Source organism: Brachionichthys hirsutus, chromosome 12, assembly GCF_040956055.1.
Source record: "Brachionichthys hirsutus isolate HB-005 chromosome 12, CSIRO-AGI_Bhir_v1, whole genome shotgun sequence".
NCBI lineage: Eukaryota > Metazoa > Chordata > Actinopteri > Lophiiformes > Brachionichthyidae > Brachionichthys > Brachionichthys hirsutus.
Window position 1 is genome coordinate 12,837,193 of NC_090908.1, and position 21,133 is coordinate 12,858,325.

Genomic DNA, 21,133 nt, shown 5'->3' on the forward strand with positions numbered 1-21,133 from the left:
GCCGTCTGGAGCGGAATGTCTAAGGCGCAAGACTAATTATCGCCGCCGGCTAAGTGACCAACTGTGTAAACTGTGCATGCGGCGAGCACAGCCGGCGTCGGTTCGTAGCGGACAGGATACATAAATTGTAACCCTGTTCCACTTTAATCTCACCTCTCAGTGCTAACCGGGCCGAGCAGCTGCAGGGCGGCCGCCATCGGAAAGCCTTTCCACATCTCTGGCAGTTTATCCGTCATGTTGTGTACATAGCGTTCACCGAGGCCGGGCTGAGTGCTTCCATCCCGACGGAGACGGTAACCATGACTCTCCGTGGGTGAACGTGCGCGTCTGTCCGACTGTAGTTCTGGCTGTATGTTGCCGTGCACGATTACGGCGTTAAGCTAGCTAATATTTAATCATTTGAACTTTTTTGATCTCCTGGAATGAAAAGGAGCTTCTGTCGATACAGTGGAAGAACCTTTAGCTCGTCGCTTTGATTATTCTCTAGATGCTAGCTAGAATGAACGGCTGTTTTAATCAGCGTTCCAGTTTGATTTAACGGTGAAGGGTAACTCTTACCCTCAGCGGGGCTCAGTCCTCGGGCTGCTGAGATCATAGACAGGGTGGGGCTGCTGTGCACCGAGCGTAGGTAGTGCTCCATGTGGGGGCTGACGTACGGATGTGGAGGGCTGAACGGCGACTCGCCCGACCCGGGCAAAGCGTGCGGCGACAGCCGGATCAGGGATATGTCCGAGATGACTGGACTGCCGGTCAATCCTGAAGGCCTGTGAAGAGGGAGCAAAAAAACCCATGTTAATGAGGGAGGAGGAGGCAAAAGAGGTGGGGAGGAGCTAGTCTGAGTTAATTAAATCACCTGGATCGTGCTCACTTATCACCGTGAGTGATCTCCGCTGGTATGTTCAGAGACAAGCCTTAAAGTGTCTGCAGTCTCGGCCCCCTCCCCGGTCCCACAGCTAATTCATAATAATCCCCTTTTGTTCGTCGTCTTCTATTAAAGCCCTGGAGCTACAGACAAGTCGAGACCGAGAGCGTCCGACCAGGAGGCGTCTGTTTGGGTGGGCAGAACCGAAAAGGTCTCTCCCAGCAGGCATTGCTGTGCGAGCGGATGCTGGAAGCCCGAAGGATCCGCCTTCACAGCCGTCTTTAGCAAGAAGACAAGACTTCTTGTCTGAGGCGGCCCGACGGGCCTTCAGCCCGTGCAGTCAACTCGTCAACTCGGCCGTATAATTGCCGGCTCTCCTCGCAGAAACGAGTGAATTTGAGATTAAGAGGTCCGGCGGACACTGGTGGTCTCGAGCTTCTGAAGGGGCCCCGGTGGACCGGCGGGCCTCGGCTCTGATGAGCAGCCTTTCGTGGTCTCGGTGTGTGGCAGGTACACCTGGGAGAAATCCAGCCACAGCCGGAGGAAGGGTGACTAACAGAGAGAAGTCCGGGTGACAGAGCGAGGTCGTATTTCTGCTTTAAGAGTAACCAATAAAAAGTGAGCGGGGGAATTTAAGAGCGCTTTTAGTTGAGGCGCGCAACTTAAATTGATCCAAGCGAAGGAAAGCACAACACGACACTTTTACGAGCTCCGAAACGTCTTGGAGAGACGAGCAGGAAGCGTTTGATTCCGTGAACTGCGATTGATATTTAGTGCTGCCCCCCCCCCCCTACATTGACGAACCAACAGCCATGACGCATCGTACAGAATCTTAGACCTAGACTTGGAATCTTAGACCTCCAGGAAGTGAGCCACAGCAGCGACGGCATCATCATCACTGTGAAAACTGAGCTCCTTCATCTTCGGTTGGGAATGTACCGTCATTTATTTATTTCAAACTTTTGCGGCGCTGGATAAGTCGCCTCCGTCTACCGCCGCCAACCGGGTCCGTCAGATCCACGAAACTGGATAACTGGGAGGCAACGAGGCGTGAATGTTTGGACGTTTGGACGTTTGATGATTGCGTCAACGGGCAGCAGAAACGACCAACCGACTGACTCACTGGCACGAAGTCGAGTGAAGGCATCTGAGGGCTAGCTCCGCCGGCGAGGCCGCCGTCTCAGCCGTCCTACTTCCTGTCCTGCATGCTAGCTAGGACAGGAAAGCGAGCGTGAACTCATGAGACGACTGGTCCGGGTTGCAGTTGGTGGCCATGAAAGGCATGCCTGAGCCCCCCCCCCAATCCTCCCTTCAGTTTCCCTGCTCAAGCTCCCATTCATGGGCGTTGGGCCGCCGACCTGCTAGCAGCTCAGCCCTGCCAACCCTCCTCGCTCCTCGCTCCCTTTCCAGTCAGCGCCTGCAGACTGCCGGCCTTGTCCGCGGGCCAACTTTCTGCCGTCGGGCCCAGGCTTCCCCTTCAAACGGCCATAAAGAGGCCTCTGTTCTGGGCGGGGGGGGAGAAGTGAGAAGAAACAGGCGCTCCGTACACAGAAACACGCTTTCCTCCGTCCCACAGCTTGGCAGTGCCTCCTCAGATCAGTGCTACGCTGACGGATACCTGGATCAGCTGGCACCGGCTCTCCGTCTCATCCTCAGAACCATCACGCACCGTGAACGTCGCCGATAAAAGCAGCTTGAACCCGTCCGCAGCGAGGGATCATGGGAGATATCTCCATTGATAACGTTTATTCACGTTATTCAGCTTCCTCCTCTTTGCCTGCTAACAGACCGCTAACGCCGTTAGACACGGACCCAACGGGGATGGTCGGCGCTGTGTGTCCGTTCCGGTCTCTCCGGGAGCGACGCGGCGACCTTCCTCCACCGTTCCGTTCCTCTTCGTGCATGTAGGTGGCGCGCAGTCTCGCGCAGAAACGAGCTGCACCCCGTCCAGCTCGCTTTTTCTCACGCCGTCGTTTTAACAATGGAACAACGGAGAGCGTGTAATCACACAGCAGAGAACACGGCGAGAAACAGCAATTACCTCTGAGACGCCGCGTCATCCCCGTCCCTCCACGGGAACGCGCTGCGGGAAACCCTCAGTGCCACCCCGACCTTTCTATCGCCGCCGGTGGAAGTTTCTGTTAAATGGCGGCGGGCGGCTGTTTAAGAGACGAACGCCCCGTTCGACCTCTGACTGAGGCCTCCGGGAGAAACGCTTCAAGCAGCATCTTGTCACGGGAAGGTCGGGCCGACACGGCTTCAGCGACGGAACCTGCCAACCAGGATGGTTATTGGCGGCCTCATGACAGGCAAAGCCGTCGGTTTCACCTCATTATCTGGGCCTCGTTGGTCGTTTGAGCGATTTACTGCTGCCGTGGCGACGTGTGTCGACACGTTCAGTCGACGGATAGACGTCTTAAGCGTTGTGGTGGGAGGGAGGAGCACGGAGACGGGTCCGGGTCTCCAACCTCGTTCCGGAGACGGACCGGTTTTCGGTGGGACCGGGGAGCTGCTGCCGTGTGGAAAACGAGACGACGCTGAACACGCACGCGTTTCCGGGTTTGAGCGCGTCTTTCTGCGAGTGATGACTTTAAAAGTGATTCGTCTTCGCTGTCGAGATGCGGCCCGCGCAGCCCGGGTTCGAGTTCCCTTCCTGTCTGCCTCCCTGCCCTCCCGGCAGAACGACAAGTTCGAATTTGCCTCTCCGGCATTTTCCCCACTGGCTGGAGGTGGGATGAATTACGATGTGACGCGCTCCCTTCTGTACTTCTGGGCAGCCGAGGCGATCGAGATGAATCACCCTGCCGCACCGCGGGGGACGTGCTGCCGTCCTGCCTGGCTTGTTTTTGGGCTTCTGATCGGGACGCTGCGGACTTGGACACAACTTGAGATTGAACTCCCTGAGCGAGGACTGAAGGGGGGAGGGGCTGGTAGGAATATCCTCAAATCAGACGGGATTTTACGGCGGCTAATTATCCGTTCTGCGCTCCGTTTCCCTCACGTAGCATTTAAAGATAAAACCGGCCGTGAGACACGCCGTGAAAATTTCAGCGTATTGGTTTTGCGGCTTTGCCGGGTCATGACTGATGGGTGCAGAAACTCGGGAGCATCCGAATCCGTTAGAACATGCGCCGTTAGGATGAGCCGGCGCCGGCAGGCCGTCCCGGCTCACCTCCCGGCCTTCCCCTCTCCATGTTAACCAAAGCAAAACGACACGCGGCTGATCTGGGACCAGTATTTAATCAACACATTCCACGCCGTGGGGCGGCAGGCTTTGAACGGGCCTGCTGAGCGGGACCACATCTGTTTGTGCACGGGGGCGGCGCAGGCCGCAGCGCCGCCGCACAAAAACCTTGGTCATATTTCAGCTTTTCAGTGCAGCAATTTGCTTCCCAAAAAGCATAAATGTGGGTTGCGGAATGAGCGTGGGGGGTGGGGGGGGTCTGTTTTTCCCATCCGTTGCATTGTTGTTGAGGTTCTGGGAACGGAAGGCTGGCGTTCGGCTGCTAATTAGCCGCTCAAACATGCCGGCACGGCGGCTCGCGTCGCTGGCTTGTGGGCTCGTGCAGACAATGCTCCGCTCCGGTGCGGCGAGCTGCGTGGAAGCTCCACGTCCCGCCGGCGGCGTCCCACAAGAGGAGCTTCCCATTGTGTTCCAGGAGACGCCTCGGACGCGGCGCGTTCATCTTTCACAAACGCCGGGTTTTTTGAAAGGCGGGGGGCGACCTCGGCTGGAAGGGGTGCTGCTTTTTAAATCCTGAATGTGCTGATTCAAAGATATGTATCGTGTACCGACACGGCTAACCTGGAAGACGACGTGAACAAACAGCGGCGACGGGCGCTGCTCGCGGAGACGGCGCAATCCTTCACACCTTCAGACAGGAAGTGCGTCCCCCTGCTCCGCCGGCCTGCTCCATTTCGGCGGGGACGACGCGGGGTAATTAGGCGAATTTGTCGCGCGCCGGAGAAGCGACGGTTGCGTCAAGGTTTTGATGAATCGGTGGGAGCTCGCTGTCAGAGTCACATCACATTAATCAGCACAAAGTGGGTGCACCGCCGCGCCCCCCCCCCCTCCCTTTGCAGGTGATGAATAGCTCTGCCTACGCCGGGTATCACCTGATCTTGCTGAATTTTAATGTAGCAGCACAGTTCTAACAAAACCTCCTATTGATCTTCCTCCCGGGTTCTAATAATTGAGATAAGCGCCGTTGGGAGCTTTATGCTAATGCCGCGTTAATAAAGTCACCGGATAAATGAGTGTTTCTTTGTAGGTCAGCTTAGGATAAAAGCTTCAGCGCCCCCTCTGGGCCGTTTCCGTTGTATCCCGGGTCACGCGTTTATGGCGGGGCGTTAAGAAATCATTAATAATAAACGTATTATTTCAACTTTAATGGTTCCACTTTTTTTTTTGCGTTGTTTTACCTGGGATGATGAGTAGGGTCATAAAAGTGTGGCTAGCGGAAGTGGGCTTGATAGCGACTGTAGCTAACGTTAGCATGACTGCAGCTAGCACCGTGCTGCTGCTACACGGAGACGCTACAGATTCAAACCTGAGGCATTTCGCATTGGCGTGACTTTAGAACAAACTGTCCCTGTCGCCATGGCGACGCCGTGTCCGATACTTACCCATGCATGGCGTGGAGTGGGTGTGGCTCGTAATGGTAGCGGCCCTCGTGGTGCCTCATGTCGATCGGGATGGGGGTGTGGAAGGTGGGGAAGAGGTGATGGGCGCCTGTGAGGGAAGGAAAGGAAAGGTTGCAAATAAGAAACAGTCGAACAAAGTTAGTAAACCAGACGCTCCCTTACGGGCTGATTTATTTCTGCGTCGTTTGTGTGTTCTTGGCGCGGATGCTTCCCACCTCGGGTAATGGGATTACTGAAGTAACTGAGGAGTAGAACAAAGGCTGAGCTACACGTTGGACTCGTCCCAGCGGCGCAGCATGAGACGCAGCCCCACCGTTTTACGGTTCCCATAATGCAGCAGTAATTGAAACCTCCTCCTCCTGTCTGTGGCGTCGGCCCTGAGAACCGGGGCTTCGTTAATGCTGCCCTTTATAGGAGGAGATGAAAGAACCAATCGGATCCAGTGTGTCACACAAAGAATCCGCGAATCGTGAATCATTTCCTGCCATAAACGGTCTGATGGCTGGAGGGAAGTCTCATTAAGACGACGCAGCCGCCCGCCATTAATGAACGAGTTTGAGACGCTGGCGTCTTTAGAGGAGCAGGAGGAGCAGGAGGAGGAGGAGGAGGATGAGGAGGAGCAGGATAGCTGGAATAACAGGCCAGAAAGTTCTAGAGAAACCCACAAAGACTTGAGAGAATCCTCCATGCTCTGTGTTCAGATTGGGATGATCCCTGCTTGCTATAGGGATTTCCAGTAGAGACCTCCCAGGGTCAAAGGTCAGAGAGCAGATTGTTATCTCTTTGTGAGGGGACCGCTGGGATCGGATGACAAAGGAGGAACTCGTGCGTCTTTGCAGATCACTTTTCCTTCAAACGGCAGGATATCAACTTCCTGAGTGGAGAAGGACTCTTCCGGGTTCATCCGCGATTAGTTTAAAGGAATTTTGTGTAAATAAAACCTCCTTTAGATCTCGCCAGTGCAGCCGTGTTGTCTGTTTCTAACGCCATGCCTCCGGCATCCCGACACGCTCCAGTCAGCGCCGGGAAAACAAAGCGTAACCGGACTCTGTGCCTGCGGGCCACGGCAGAATCCGGCATGTTTTTCTTTCTAGGAGAATCCAAACACAAAGGCAGACGTTACTGCTACTTAACCCTGTCGTCACCGGGACGGCGGCCAATCGGAGTCTGCTCGGATGGGATTAGACGCGACTGGGAAGGAAGTTTCCCCGCAGGCAGATCCGATCTGAGCGGTGTGGAATCTGTTCAGGAACGAGCGTTCGGCCAGCAGGGATTGTTTTCTCAATGAAAACGGCTTTGGATCAGAACCCGAACATGCTCGTGTGTGGGAGAACTGGACCTGTCGGAACATCTGGCGTTTCAAGCGCCGTTTGGTGTCCGAAGATTTAAAACCTTTTGTCTGAAACGCTTTCATTTGCTTTGTGTCCGGTTGTTTTCACCTCTCCGTCCGGTGGCAGAACTCCTGGACGGGAGGATGAAGGACGGATGTCCTCATTCAGGCCGTCTTTCTGTCTCGTTTTTCCCCTAGTCCTTCTCCACTAGGAGGTAAAACGATCTTCTGGCCGGATGTCTCCAGATACGTTTGCTCTTTATAGCCGATCAGCACCTTCTCAACATGCTGGGCTCATTTCTGCAGGAAACCGGGCCTCAGAAATAATAGATGTAATCTGCACGGCAGTAAAATTAATGAATACCCTGGAATTTTTACAAATCGCTCGATGCCCTCCGGTGAAGCGAGTTCTAAACATTCCATCGCACGCCGGGCAGAGAAAAGCGGCTGTAAAACCCGTCTGGTGTCTCCTCTCGTCTTTGAGCCGTGTTTCCAACCCGCCGCTGGATCGCCGCCAGCGAACCTCCTCTACTTTTTTCAGCGCGGCGGGACAGGCGGCCAATTCCGAGTCAACTTGCGTGTTACGAAGCCAAAAGAGGCGCCCAGTAAATGAGCGAGGGAGGCGGAGAGCTGGGAAAAAGGAGTCTGAGCTTTGTTTTCACGAGTGGAGCCAGAAGTTTGGGCTTTGTCTGAGAGGTGCTCTCCCCCCCCACGCCGCCGCCTGGCACATCTCTGGTGGAGAGGGTGGGAAGGGCACGGATCAAGGAGACGGGACAACAGAGCCGGCTTGTGCTAGAGGCCACGCTAGCATGCTAGCTCCTGTCAGACGCGCCAGCGCTGATCAATGAAACGCTGATTACAGAACGTTTGATGAATCGGCGGGTGACGGCGTTCATTCTGCACCCTCCATGCCCCGTAATGACCCCCCCACCCCCCCCCGGTGTATTTAGCACGGGTATCGGAATCAGCACGATGCTGAACCCGGCCGCTTTTAGACGCGCTACCCGAGTTGGGTTAAGACCCATAAAGAGCGACAGATGGTCACGTGTTCTATTCCCTGAAGTCCTAGCCGTGTTCGGTTCTGATGGGTCTTGATTCAGGAATCAATCCGACCCACATGAACGTCGGCTGTCATCAAGCCCCGCATGGCTCCCGACCTCTCAGTGGGTTTGTTTGAAGCCTCGCCCCCATCGCGAGGCTTCAAACATCCCGCCGAGCGGCGGGGCTGGACCCCAGCTCCTCTCCTCTCCTCTCCTTTTTGGTTTGCATCTTAAAGCCCCAGTTTGATCCGTCGCTGAAGACAATGCCAGGTGTCCCCATGTTGACAAAAGCCCCATTGAGTCCCGGAGAAAGGAGGAGGAAAGCACTCGCCCGCAGTCCAAAGGAAGCCCCGGATCAGGACCGGGTTCAAGTGGAGAGTGGAGTGGGCTCATGTCATCGAGGAAGTACTCGACGACAATAATAACGCCCTGAGAGGCCGGGTCAGGAATAATTTCAGGGAGGGGGGGGGCTTTGTCATGCTGGAAGAGACGGAGCGGGTGAGGAGCAGACGAGTAGGACCGGTGGGGGCGCTCGATTCAGACAGGAAATTCCAGCAGGAAAAGTTGGCCTGCGTCCTAACTACACACTGCGGTGCCAACGGCTATACACAAACGCTCGTGAGCGTGCACGCACACTCACAATCACACACACAGTCGAGGATGTGTTCTGCAGCTCGCTCTCCGGACCGGGAGCAGCGGAGAGAAACGCCGAGGTCCAACAGAAGTGCCTTTCAAAGCACACTACGCCAAGTGTTGCGCCCCGGGGCTAATAAAAAAGCACATGTTTAGCCTAATCCGGGAATCCTGCACTACACACACACACACACACACACACGAGAGAGGGGGACTAGCTTCCTCCAGGTTAGCACACGGGAGAGGGACGGCGGCACAGGGATTAGAGGCTAACGGGAGAACCGCCCCTGTCCGTGAAAAGACGTCTCAGCGGAGTGACTCTTTGCTTTTAGCCCCCCCCCCCCCCCCCCCCTTAACGCCGTGGAGCAGAACTTTGGGCTTTCGTGAGAGAATGTGTTTTATAGAATGTGTTTTTATGAGCCGGTGTGAGATTATAATCTCAACAGGTGGGTTAGCATGAGGGCCGTGGGCCTGTGTTTGCATCTCATCGCCATGGCGCCCTCATGCATCCTGAACCACCTTCCCCAGATGTGTTGCACCGTCTCACAGGGGTTGTTGTGTCGCTGCCCGGGCCCCTGTTCCTGTGATGGATCGTACCCACGAACCCACCGCCGGTACGATCCGTCACCCGGGCTACGAGAAGCCGCTACGCGCCCCCTAATTGTTCTAAAGTCTGTGCGCTAGCTGGGCCTTACCTCACCTGGGCGGCCATTAGTGGGTGAAGCTCCGGCCCGTTCTGTGTGAAGCAGGTAGCGAGGCGAGAGGAGCGCTGAAACCGATCACCGTACCGAACGCCGAATCAGTGGTGACGTAATCAAATCCCAGGCGCCGCCTGACCTCGGTGTCTGGGGCTGGGTGCGCCTTTCCTGTTACGCTAGCTTAGCATACTGCTAGCACGGCTTAGCGAGCCTCTCCTTGTGGCGGGCGGTGGGTCTGCTCCTGAAGACTGATGAGGTGTCCGGGACAATCGGCTTCCCGTGCAGACGCCTGATTTATCGCCCGGCCTCTTTAGAGAGACGCGGGCCTGATCGAGTAATCAATGCGCCGGTTTATTGAAGAAAAACAACGGCGGGCGAGAGAAGCTAAAGAAAGAGACCTCAGATGGCATCTAAATGCGACGGCGGTGCAGATGTATAAAATCATAATTTCCTGGAGCGTCTGGACCTTGTATAAAAAATGTTTCCTTGTAAATTCTGGTAATATTTTGTAATTACTTTATAAATATGAGTCGACTGAGTTTAATTCTTAATTATAAACCTGTTAAATAATTCAGTGTTTGTTGGGATTACAAACACAAACGACCAGAGGGCTGTGAACATGACAGGAAGTCCATTTTTGTACATTCCTGAGTGGATTCAGATAAATGGGCGGAGTCACAATCTGTTTTGTTGGCTTCATTGAACTATTGATGGATGCGCTTGACGGTGGATTTCATTTTAACAATGAAGACCCTTTTTGTTTCCTCACGGAAATCCTTCCTGTAGAAATGAAGAGAAGCCCCGCCCACTGAGTGCTTCCCATTCCCAAAACTTCTCTCATAACTCTTTGAATTGCTTCAGATCACATGACTTCCACCCGACAGCTGGTGGGGGTAAAGCCCAGCGTTAAATATTTAGGGTTTTTTCCCGCACCATTCCGACCCGGCGGCTTCAAACGGCGGGAACTCTCTTCCACGAGGCCTTTAACCCCTCGGACGCAGCTGACGGCGGCGCTGCCAGTTCACACAAAGAGCGTCCTCAGCGAGCGTCCCGATGACGGCATCCTCGGCGCAAGCTCACCCCCCCCCCCCCCCCCCCCCCCCGGGCCTCTGAAACGGGGGTTTTCTTTAACGCAAAGGCGGGAACAGGCAGAGGAAATACCCACACCAGCTCACAATGTGTGGGAGGAGGAGGGACATCAATCTCAAGCCGTCCCGACTGGGGGGGTCACCCCGAGGTGAGACCCCCCCCCCCCCCCCCCTGCTCTCCCGGCTCGGGCGGGGGGGGGGTGTATCTCCTGGCCTGGTCTCCATCAGGCCGAACCCGCTAGATGATACACAGCATTTTTTAACGGCGACGACACCAAAGAGGCCGGAGCTAAATCCTTCTTCGGGACCTGAAAATGCAGTGGGGGGGGGGTCCCTTAAATAAAGAGGCCACGCCCATTAGGCGGTGACATTAATAGCAGCCAGCGCTAAAAACATCTCGGGCTTAACCGCCGGCCACTTTCCCTTCATGTGTGTTTGCATTTCAATCGGAGTCTTTAAAAAGTCCGCTGACGGGTGGGAGTAAACCATCAGGAGCATTTGGGCCGGGATATTCCTGAGGGGCGGAGCCAGCGCGTTTGTTTTCCGTTCTGTTTAATGTATTGTGCGATAAGGCGTACTCACGTTTGTTTATATTCCCCAACGGCTGGCGGACTCTCGCTAAACGTCTCTAAACATCCCGAGTGTCCGGTTAAGAGTTTAACTTTGAACGCTGCGCCGCCTAGCGGTGGCGTTCCGTTCCGGGCCGCAGACTGAAGGCTGGCTGAGGAGTCTGTTACCTGGACAGGTAACGGGTGCAAACAGGTGCAGCATCGATTCCTCCACTAGAGGGCAGCGACATCGACAGACGGCCGAGGCGTGAGGTCATCGGGAGCGTCGGAACGCATTCAGCGTATCCGTGCCCTTCCGTTATGAACCGCGGGTACGCAGTAGAAAAACCCGATCGGTTGTATTGAACAGCAAACTCGTCATCATCACCTTCATCCTGTGCCGCAGTCATGCTAAAACCAAACCAACGGTTGCCGAGGTTCCATCAGCGATCGGGACAAACGTGATTTTAAGTCGCCGTCCTGTTTCCGGTTTGGCTCCGTATCCGTGCTGGGCGACGTTGATCCGGTGGGTGTTCGCCTTCGCCGCCTCCCAGCATGCACCTCTGTGCAGTGAAAGCAGCCCGGAGGCCGCTGATGTGTTTACTCGGCCTTAATGCTAGTATGGAAGTCAAATAAACAAGGGGCCCTATGAGCAACACGTGGCGCTTTCATCGGGCGCCCGCTGGCAGCGGAGCCGGGCCGATTCTAAAGGAGGCGGATTTACGACGCTGAAAGACGGGCTGGTGTTAGTCCACACGTCTGTCCTCATTAGACGCCAGGCAGGAGAGGAGACAGACGGGGGGGGGGGGACAAACAACACCCGAGTTCGTCAAAGAAAGTTTCAGCCGGCGCGTCCAACGTGAGCACGGCTCCTGACGGTCGGTGGCGGCGCGGACGACCCTCCGGAGACCGGAGCGAGCGGCCGGGACATTACTCAGCAACAACAAATAGCGCCGGAGACGAGGAATCATTCGTCACCGCGGCCGCGCTGACAAACGCCGGGCATTGTGCGATAAAATTAGCCGACGTGCCGTTTCCCTGGTGTGACACGGAGCGAGCGGAGTCACCCCGGGGCGAGTCTGCGGGGGGGGGGATCTCCTCCATCCGACAAAGACGAACGGACCCGGACGGGAAAGGCGCTCGATCACTGTAGCTGTTGCATAACGTTATTCATGAGGGATGGGAATTATTGATCCTGTTTCTGTATCTGAGGGGACGATCAAACATTAATAGAACTCTTTGATGTGTTTTTTTCATTCTGACTTGTTTCGCGGCGTCTTCGTCTCACGCCGCTGTTAGCAGCACGTATCTGACCGTGCTCCGTTAGCCTTTAGCTCAGAGGCTACGGAGACGCTAAGCTAGGAACGGAGTCATTCATGTTTGCTTTCTGTGCTTTTTTCTCTGAACAGGCCCCGTTCCCCGAGAACCTGCTTCACCTGCCGTTCCACCTGTAACAGGTGAGTGGATGAACTGGTTGCTCGGCAACTTGGCCGGTTTCTACTTCCGTCCTGTCGTACAGATGTTTAATCGTCACTCTGCACCGACATGTTAACAATCTCTGAATGTTGCTGTAAGGAAACGGCCGAGCTTGAATTACACATTTTGATCTATGTCCTACATTCGTACAGGATGTCCATATTTGGTGCGTCGTACTTTAACGTTTCGTATTGAATGAGTGTATTTTGTCACGGAGCCCGTCCCTGGCCAGAGAGCTTCCGTCAGCGTCCGACAGGAAGCGTTTGGAAATACTGTCGGCTAAACATTTCAGACTAACGGTGGGCTTTCATCGGCGTCGCCTAAAACCGGGAGCCTTCAGTCGGTATCTGGGCCTCGGTGATGGTGCGGAGTGGCGACATGGTGAAGCAATTAGACCGTGGGGGCACGCCAAGCTCCAGACTCCGGAGCAAATCCGGGGTAAAGTTAGCGACGCTTATCTTCAATCAGCCCAGAAGGGGACGGGGGAGAGCCTCGACGGCGCTGAAAGGGAGTTCGTGCTTTTATTTACCAAACAAATGACTGACTTCAGATATAATTCTTTTACTCTTTAGCTGCTTTGGGTGAAACGGGAACCATCTGGCTCCTCGGGTCGAGGATGGTCTTCAGACTCGGGGCCTGATTAGTCGCTTTCCCCTTTGCCTCGCTTCAAAGCGCCGATCTGAGGGTGCAGTGAATTTATAGCAGTCCTCTCTTGATAATGATCCACATGTGGCATCGGCCACGCCGTCGTCTCTCTGTGTGGGGGGGGGGGGGGCGGCTGTGTTATTCCTAAATGTCTTTGAACGCACCGCGTGGAGTCACACTCGGTTTTAATCGTCAGAGAGAACGTACCAACCCGAGCCCACATCCGCACTCGGGTCGGTTCTGGACGGTACCTTGTCTGTGATGTCGGTCCGTAATAACAAAAACAACCTCTGTGCTAATGCTAACACGATAAAAATGCTAAGCAAATGTCATCCAAGACCAAAAGTCTATCCTGCTACCTAGTGATGTTACCGATGCTGGATGCTATCATGCTAATGTTAGCTGCATCCCTGACTGGAGATGTATGCTAACATGAACTGCAGCCGTGCTAAGATTAGCTGCAGAAATGCTAAGGGTAGCTGCTGCTTCTTCAGATGTTTCTGCTTTCGGGTTCGTGGATGTTTCAGACATTATTTACGTTTTGTCTTTGGACCGGGCGTTTCAGGCGAGTCATTTCCGAGTTGAGGAGCGACACTTGATTTAGCACGACGCACTTTGCGCTACATTCGGTCGGTAGCCTCATATTTACCCAGTTACAGATTTTCACGTTGAGCCAGCTTTGACCTGCATTTCCATCAGACCCACCAGGTCAGGAAAGAACCCTGCCCCCCCCCACCCAGCTGACGCGCCGTAAATGCTGTGAATCCTTCCTGTCCCCCGTGGACAGGTGCTAGCTGGCACGTCTTCTTGTGTGGCGCTTTGGGCGTCTCAGGAGGTGAGAAGGAACACTTAGACGTTTGTGAAGGACCGTCCCAGCGACATGAGGATGCATTTTCACAAGACGCCACAGAAACGGCGTGTCTGAAACTCCACGGGAGCCTTTAACAAACAGGATTAGCTGACGACGAGGGACGGAACCGGCGCGGCGCTGAAACCATCGAGCGATTCTTCTGCACAAAGACTCCATTTAAAGCTGAACCCGACCCCAGAGCTCTGTTTCTACGGCGATAGGTCGGCCCGAGCCACCCGATCCCCCCGTCAGACCGCCACTTGTCAGTTCCCATTAGAGCCGGCGGTTGCCTCTGCTTGCATGTGGTACCCATCACCCCGCACCATGAGGTAGCGATCCTGCTTGGCTGCCGGGCGCCACGGCCCCGGGGACCCCCAGTCCTGGAATCACCCCCGGTTCAGCGTGGCATGTTATGACAGCCTAATCGAGCTGGTTACTGTGGCGGGTAGAGAGGAGGGAGAGGCGGCGGCTGAACAAGCACGTCGTTAAAAAAAAGTCCAGTTAAAGGAACAGTACGCCGAGAAACGCAAAATGACAGTGATGTCATCAAATAAAAGATCTAAACCTCCACAGACGCATCAGAATAAAAGCTGCACCTCTGAGGAGAATTATTTCAGCCGTCTGACTGCAATAAGTTCACGAAGGAAAATATCTCTCAATCCGAGAACCCCCCCCACCCCAAAACCAAAACACCCCCTTCCTGTTCTTGTCCCGGAGCAGACGGCTCGGAACCACAGGAACAAGCTGACGCTAATATTCTGTGTGTCTCTGCCAAAAAAATCTGAATATTGGGATCATTTTTTCCAAAGTACTCTGGTGGTGTTACACACACGTACGCACGCGCACACACACACACACACACACTGCTCATTTCACAAATGCACAAGCGGTCTACTATTGACTTAACCTACTGCACACCTGCAAAAACATCTCCGTAGCAGCTTCCCTTTCGGACCCAGTCAGCATATTCCAACGCTACGCTACGCTAGCGTCTATTTTAAGCTCTCTGGCTCGCTAACGAGGACAGAAACGTGCTCTACCTGCCGGGCCGGTCCCGGTCCGGGCCCGGCGCTGCGGATGCTCCAGTGAATTAGGCACAGCTGGGAACGTGTGAAGCAACAATTGGAACCGCATCAATATTTGTTTTAGTGCGTAACTGATTTCATGGTCGTTGAAACCGGAGCGACCGGGAAGCAGTTCCTGGAGCCAGAGGAGTTCTGAGAGGTTTTAGGCGGAGACTCTAAACCTATCGCGCTCCTCTCTGCACCTTTTAATAAGCTGCTGACGGACGGCTGAGCAGATTCCGTATGTCCAACCTCTGGGAACGCTGGGAACCCGGGCCGGTCTTTGCTCACGTCCGTCGTTCCCGGGCCCGGTCTGGATTTTGGATCGTGACGGGTTCAGATCCGAGGTCGCCTCAGACGCTGGCGGATCCCCTCCAGGAAGTATTGCTTGGAGCCCGGCAGTAATTGGGAAACACCCAGACACCCCAGAGGTGGCAATGAAGGGGCAAAAGGGCCACAGCAGCACGGACTGGGGGGTGAGGGGTGAGCCCCCCCCCCCTGTCCGGGGCTGTGATTACGGGGTTAGCCCCCGCACAATGGAGAAATGAAGCTGTAAAACCTCCCGCGGTAAATTACTGCTTTTCCTGGGAATTAGAGGAAGCGTCTTGATATGTAAACAATAACCCCCCCCTCACCGGCTGAGTACCCTCTTCTACCCCCCCCTCCCCCCCTCCCACTTTGTTCCGTGGGAATTTCAGACGGGGCTGATTCTCCCTAAGAACACGACTCTGCCGAATGAAGAGGATTTACGGAACCTTTATTCCCCGTCAGACCGGTTTGCCAAACGGAGACTCTCTCAGGTGAACACGCGTGTAGCGGTTCCACACGTGCAGCGGTTCCACACGTGCAGCGGTTCCACACGTGTAGCGGTTCCACGCGTGTAACGGTTCCACGCGTGTAGCGGTTCCACATTTCTTCAGTAATCTGCTCTGAGGTCGGATCCGGAAATCTGTCAGAGCTGAGGGATTGTCACGTCGCCCGAAACAAAGCGCGTATGTTGAACTCCTGGCCAGGCCCCGCCCCTCTGACATCACTGAGTGGAAATGCATATTTAAACTATGTAAACCGACAGAGCCGACCGTCCGGTTCCGGTTCCGGTTCTGGTTCTGTTGGGCTGGCCGGCGCTGGGCCGTCTGTGATCCTGGATCTGAACATGTCTGTCTGTTTGAAGACGGAGCCAAACATTCTTGAGCTGAGCTAACACCAACGGGGAAATCACCTGGCACGCACGCACACACACATACACACACACACACACGCACACACACACGCACTGCCCGCCGCGGGTGAAGCGGTCGGGGTGTAATTATATCTGCGTTTCTCTGACGGTGATGATTTGGTGTCCGTGAACAGATGAGGGATCGGGGTTGAAAGAGGAACCGAACATGTTCCTCCTCCTTGTTCCTCCTTCCGGACTTCATGAGGGCGCTTGTTTTACGCTAACCCGTGTCCAGCAGGGTCCTCATCACGTTGTTGTTCCCCTGCTAACTCGAACCCGCCCCAGAACGGCCCAAAGCTAATGTTTAGCGCTAAGAAGTCCGCATTCATCCTGCCCCCCCCCCCAGCCTCGGTCACCTGTTGCCCCCCAGCTGCTCCAGAGGGCTTTATTCTGCTCCCTCCCGCCTGGGTTCCTGCAGCTGCACCATGAATGACATTTCAAAGAGCTCTTCCATTTGGCGTGTTTTTGTTGGCGTTTCTCCTTGGAGGGACCCAGAATGCATCACGACGGCGTCGCCACAGGATCCGCTGCGATGAAAGAACCAATAGCGTCGCAGCGCTGAACGTTTCTCCCACTGCAGCTACGGGAACTTCAGATGGATTGTGTTTCCCTCCTGCATACAGCTGCTATGCTAAGCTAGGCTAATCTCCTCCCGGCTCCGTCTCCATGACGAAACGGAGGGATGAGACACCCGATCTCGAAAGGTAAAAGCTACTTTTATGTTTGAAATGAGGTCATCGGGTCACACCTCCTATCCCCCCCCCATCCTGTTATGACCCATCGCCTGATGATGCGTTCACAAACACTCGCAGCCGATTGGATCTCTGATGAGGCTCAGAGTCTTTTCATCACAGCTCAGTCTTCATGCTAATCGCTAAATGCTAGCAGACAGCAGTGAAACTCGAGATCTGTAATTACAAGAAGCAGCGTTTCCCTCTGGAGGATTTTCACTGAAGGCAAAAATCAATGTCCTCCTCCCGTATCCTGAGACACGGTCACACCGGGCGCTGATGTCCGGGACGCCGGCGGTCCGCCCCCCCCGGATCAGCTGATTGGACCCCGAAGGCTGCATGTTGGTGGACGTCCCACCTCGCCGAGGGAGATCTCGTCTTCATGCTGTCCTCCTGCAGCGTTTCCACCAGGGCAGACCGCAGCTGTCTGCATGTGAGGCGGTAGAGGGGGGGGGGGGGGTACGAACCGGAAGAGCCTGACCGCTAGCAGTCCGCCTCTGGACGGCTCCACCCGCCGGAGCCGGGCCCGTTACATAAGCGCCTCCCGCCCGTGTTTACAGCCAGCACACATTTTTGTTTTACCGCCTCTAAACGCTTCCGTCGTTTATTTTGCTTCAGTTGAACTGTGAGCGCCGGGCCTGCATCAGGACAAGAAGGGAGGGGGGACCGGTGGCCGGGGGGGGGGGGGGGGGGTAACACCGGGTCAGGAAGGGTGAGAGTTCACCGTGGAGAAAAGACTTGCAGCGAGTGGTGTGTTGACATCCTCCCTCGCTGTCCGAGGGCGGAGCAACGCACCTTATTGGGCGGATTCCCGTCAGCCACACAACAAAACGGGGCAGGAAGCGTCTCGGAGGCGGGGGGGGGGGGGCACGGATTACACTCTGCATGCTGGGAAAAAAAAAGCTCCCGGTTTAAGAGAGGATGAAGCACAAAAAGAAAAGGGAAGTACAAGCCGGGGAGAAATCTGTCTGACGGGGTGTTGGTTAATCCCCTAAAGCATCCGTATACCCCCCCCCCCCCCCCTAAATGGGGAGGAATGCAACATGTTGTTTTGGCTGGTGCGAGGACACGCCTCTGTTCGGAGGTTGCTCCTCGCCGACGTCGCCCACAGAACTCCTCCGTGTCTTTGAAGCAGCGCTCCAGAGGAACAACGAAGCCTCCTCTCATTCCGACCCGATTTATGTTTCCTGGTCTTGTTGGAGCCCGGCTGAAGTCGGCCACGCCGGCGTTCAGCCGACATTCTGGCGGCGCGGACGGCTCGGCCTTCTAAGCGTTCGCTAAAATAAAACGCGTCTTGTGAAATTCCCTTTTGAAACCGGGAAAGTCTCGGCGGCGCTTTCGCTTGTTAGGAATTCCTCTGAACGGCGAGGTCGGACTCGGCTCCGGGGTTTCTTTGCTTGTTTTATGTAAACATAAAAAGCTGATGCATAATTCAGTTTAACATAAATACCATCCTCTGCGGAGTAAGCTTCAGAACCAGTCTGTGATGATGGAGCAGACCAGGATCACGGGAACCGGTGCTGCTCATCCAGGAGCAACGTGGTTCGGTTCTTCGCTAACGGAGACTCACTTCCTGTTTGTGCTAAGCTACAGTCGTTGCTATTCGCGGTGGCGTGAAAGGAGGAGTCAAGAACCGGGAGGTGAAGCTGAGGGTTCCATGAATCCGGGTGACTTCATCCGACCGTCATCGGATGTCGGCGCTCGGCGGACGGATCGGATCGAGGCGTAAACCGGAGGTCATTCCGGGACAGACACCGTATCGCTCCCTGTCCGAGCCGCCGGTTCTATAGACCCTGACAGGAAAACAAACATCGGCGGGACCTGGTCAATAGTCCTTCCTGTAAGCTTGTTGCTCGCAGGGCTCGAGTATCAGGAGACGCATTATTGATGAGCTCTGACAAAATGTTACGGGAGATGACACCGCTTCCGACCCAACACCGGAGACGTCCAAGGAACAAGTTCTGATGCTTCCAGCAAAGGGGGCGCCGGGATCCGGCGTGAAAGCAGTCATCCCTGGGTAACCCCCCCCACCCCCCAGCCTCCACGCCTCACCCGGCGCAAGAGCCTCATTTAGGACACGAAAAGAAAAGCAGAAATCTCTTTCTCAGGAAGATTAGCGTCCGTCCCTTTGGAGGAGGGAGGAGGGCGGAGGAGGAGGAGGAGGAGGAGGAGGAGGAGGCGGGGGGGTATATTTTTCTCTGCCAGACAGGGGCCGCGGCCACAGCGCCCTCCAGAGAAGTGTCCATCTGAGACCACGATGCTAGAAGGCTGATCGTTCCAGACTCCTCCTCCTCCATCATCGTCGCCACGGCAACGCTCATAGTTCACTTAACACTAATTGATATGCTTGAGTTTTCTCCGTGTGCTCGTGGAGAAGTTAAAATCCACGGAGCAAAGAGCGGAATGAATCCTGGAGCTGAAACATGATCTCGTCGTGTGTTCAGGATGAGCAGAATCTAAACGGAGGATCGATCTGATCGGTCGGGAGTCCAACAAGCCGCTCCGAGGACGTTTGCGTTCTATTTTCATCCGGATTACTTCTGAATCGATGCGGTTTGACGAGCGGCTCGTAGCACGGTCGGCCATTGCTGTTGCTTTGGACACCGAAGAAGAACCGGCAGCAGCCGGGCCTCGGTCTGACGGGTCTGATGAAGCTCCTGCAGCGGGGCGCCTCCCTCAGAAACGTCCACGCCGTGAATAATTACTGTGGACTCTGTGGTTCTCATTGTGAGGAGCATCAATCTCTGCTGGCGCTGGCGAGCTCCGGCCGGAACGGAGATGAATCTGCCGGGTTCTTCGGGACGAGTTTCTGCTCCACTGGCCTCGTCCAGTCAAACCGAGGGATGATGGAACATTTCCCCAAATACAGCGCGGGGCTGCGAAACGACGAGGTCCGGGTTCGGAGCGATCGCTCCTCGGGCGAGGGGTACGCTCAGCCCAGTTGGGAGGGGGTCCTTTACGGTCCTGGTAGCGGGCACCTAATCTGAACACGTGTTACTGACGTGGAGGAGCACAAGCTGACCCGGGGCCGGGAGTCCGGGTACAGAGGAGGAGCACGCCCTGCAGCCGGAGACGGATGCTAACGCTAGCGGCCATTTAAAAGCATTAACGAGATCCGGAGGAGCGAGCTGGTTCCAGGTGAAGTCACTACCTGCTCACGATGTCGTTGGGAGGAAAACCCGGGACTCCACCTCTGAGCCGGACCCAGACCAGAACTTAATGGGGTCCTGTGGTTAAACCATTTGGCTAGACGGACCCGGAAGTATTCTGAATGATGCACAAACTGATCCGATTGGTTGCTGGGGGGGCAGATACCTCCCCCATGGAACGCCACAACGTCTTCCAGATCCCAAAGACCGCCTTGCTTTAAATATGAACCTAGCCGACGATTGCGACGCGAATCAAGCCGGCTTGCGACATCTTAAAGGAACGTTCCATTCAGTTCTGCCCCCGATTTCCCACGCGCTAATCTAAGAGCAGAATAAAAGGAATAATCGGAGAACACAGAAGCAGAAACATTCAAACTTTGACGTCCTACTTTTGTGCGCGGCGGCGCGGTGGCAGGCTACCAGCGCTTGATTAAACAGGAAGCGCTCCGCTCCTGCGGCGGCCTCTCCGGCGATGCCAGCGCCGCCTCCTGAGGAGCGACACTGTCCACCAGCCCCCATTAGTAATTTATAACGCCGTGTCCCTCGGAGGCCAGAACGAGGTCCTCAAACCTCATTACGCATTCGCTCTCATCTTTGGATTATGACCCCCTCACCTCTGAAATAACCCCCGATTGGGGTAACGCAGATCCAGCCCCCCCCCAGCCGGCGGGACACACAATGGTCGTGAGCGTGTAAACGTGTGAATTATTTACGTGGCGGCCGCTTTGTGGCGGCGCCAGCGAGGGTAAACTAGTTTCTCACCGGCGTCCCTGAACGTTGAATGCTCAGGGCTCCTCCGGTGGCAGGCCACCAAACCGTCATTAAGCAGAGACAACGCTCGCGCCACAATGTCCGGCGCCGCCGTCCTGAGCCCCCCCACTTCACCATGTTTGTCCACTGCTTTGCCAGCCCTTTTGAGTAATTCATGACATTTACACTCGGGAGGTGAGAATAAGGTCCTCTGACCTCATTAGAATTGGTTTTTCATCATCCGTTCTCTGGCGTCTCTGAAACATCCCGTTTCCCGGCCCCCCCCCCTCGAGCCGCCCGGACACGGGACACGCCGGATTGTGTCTGCTTAGAGTCGTGAAGCGTTTAGCGTTTAGCGTGGGCGGCCGTACCTCTGGTCAGAGTCGTAGGCGACGGCTTCTTTGGC

At 55.3% G+C, this 21,133-nt stretch overlaps 1 protein-coding gene across 1 annotated transcript in view; it reads right to left on the reverse strand.

Annotated features, from left to right (window-relative positions):
• gli2a (GLI family zinc finger 2a) overlaps positions 1–21,133 on the reverse strand; it is a 47,100-nt gene that overhangs the window by 17,401 nt on the left and 8,566 nt on the right. The window contains exons 2-3 of the mRNA XM_068746138.1: positions 5,489–5,594; positions 559–764 (exon numbers count right to left, since the gene is read on the reverse strand). Of these exons, the coding sequence (XP_068602239.1) occupies positions 559–764; positions 5,489–5,594 (312 nt within the window). The remainder of the gene's footprint in view (positions 1–558; positions 765–5,488; positions 5,595–21,133) is intronic.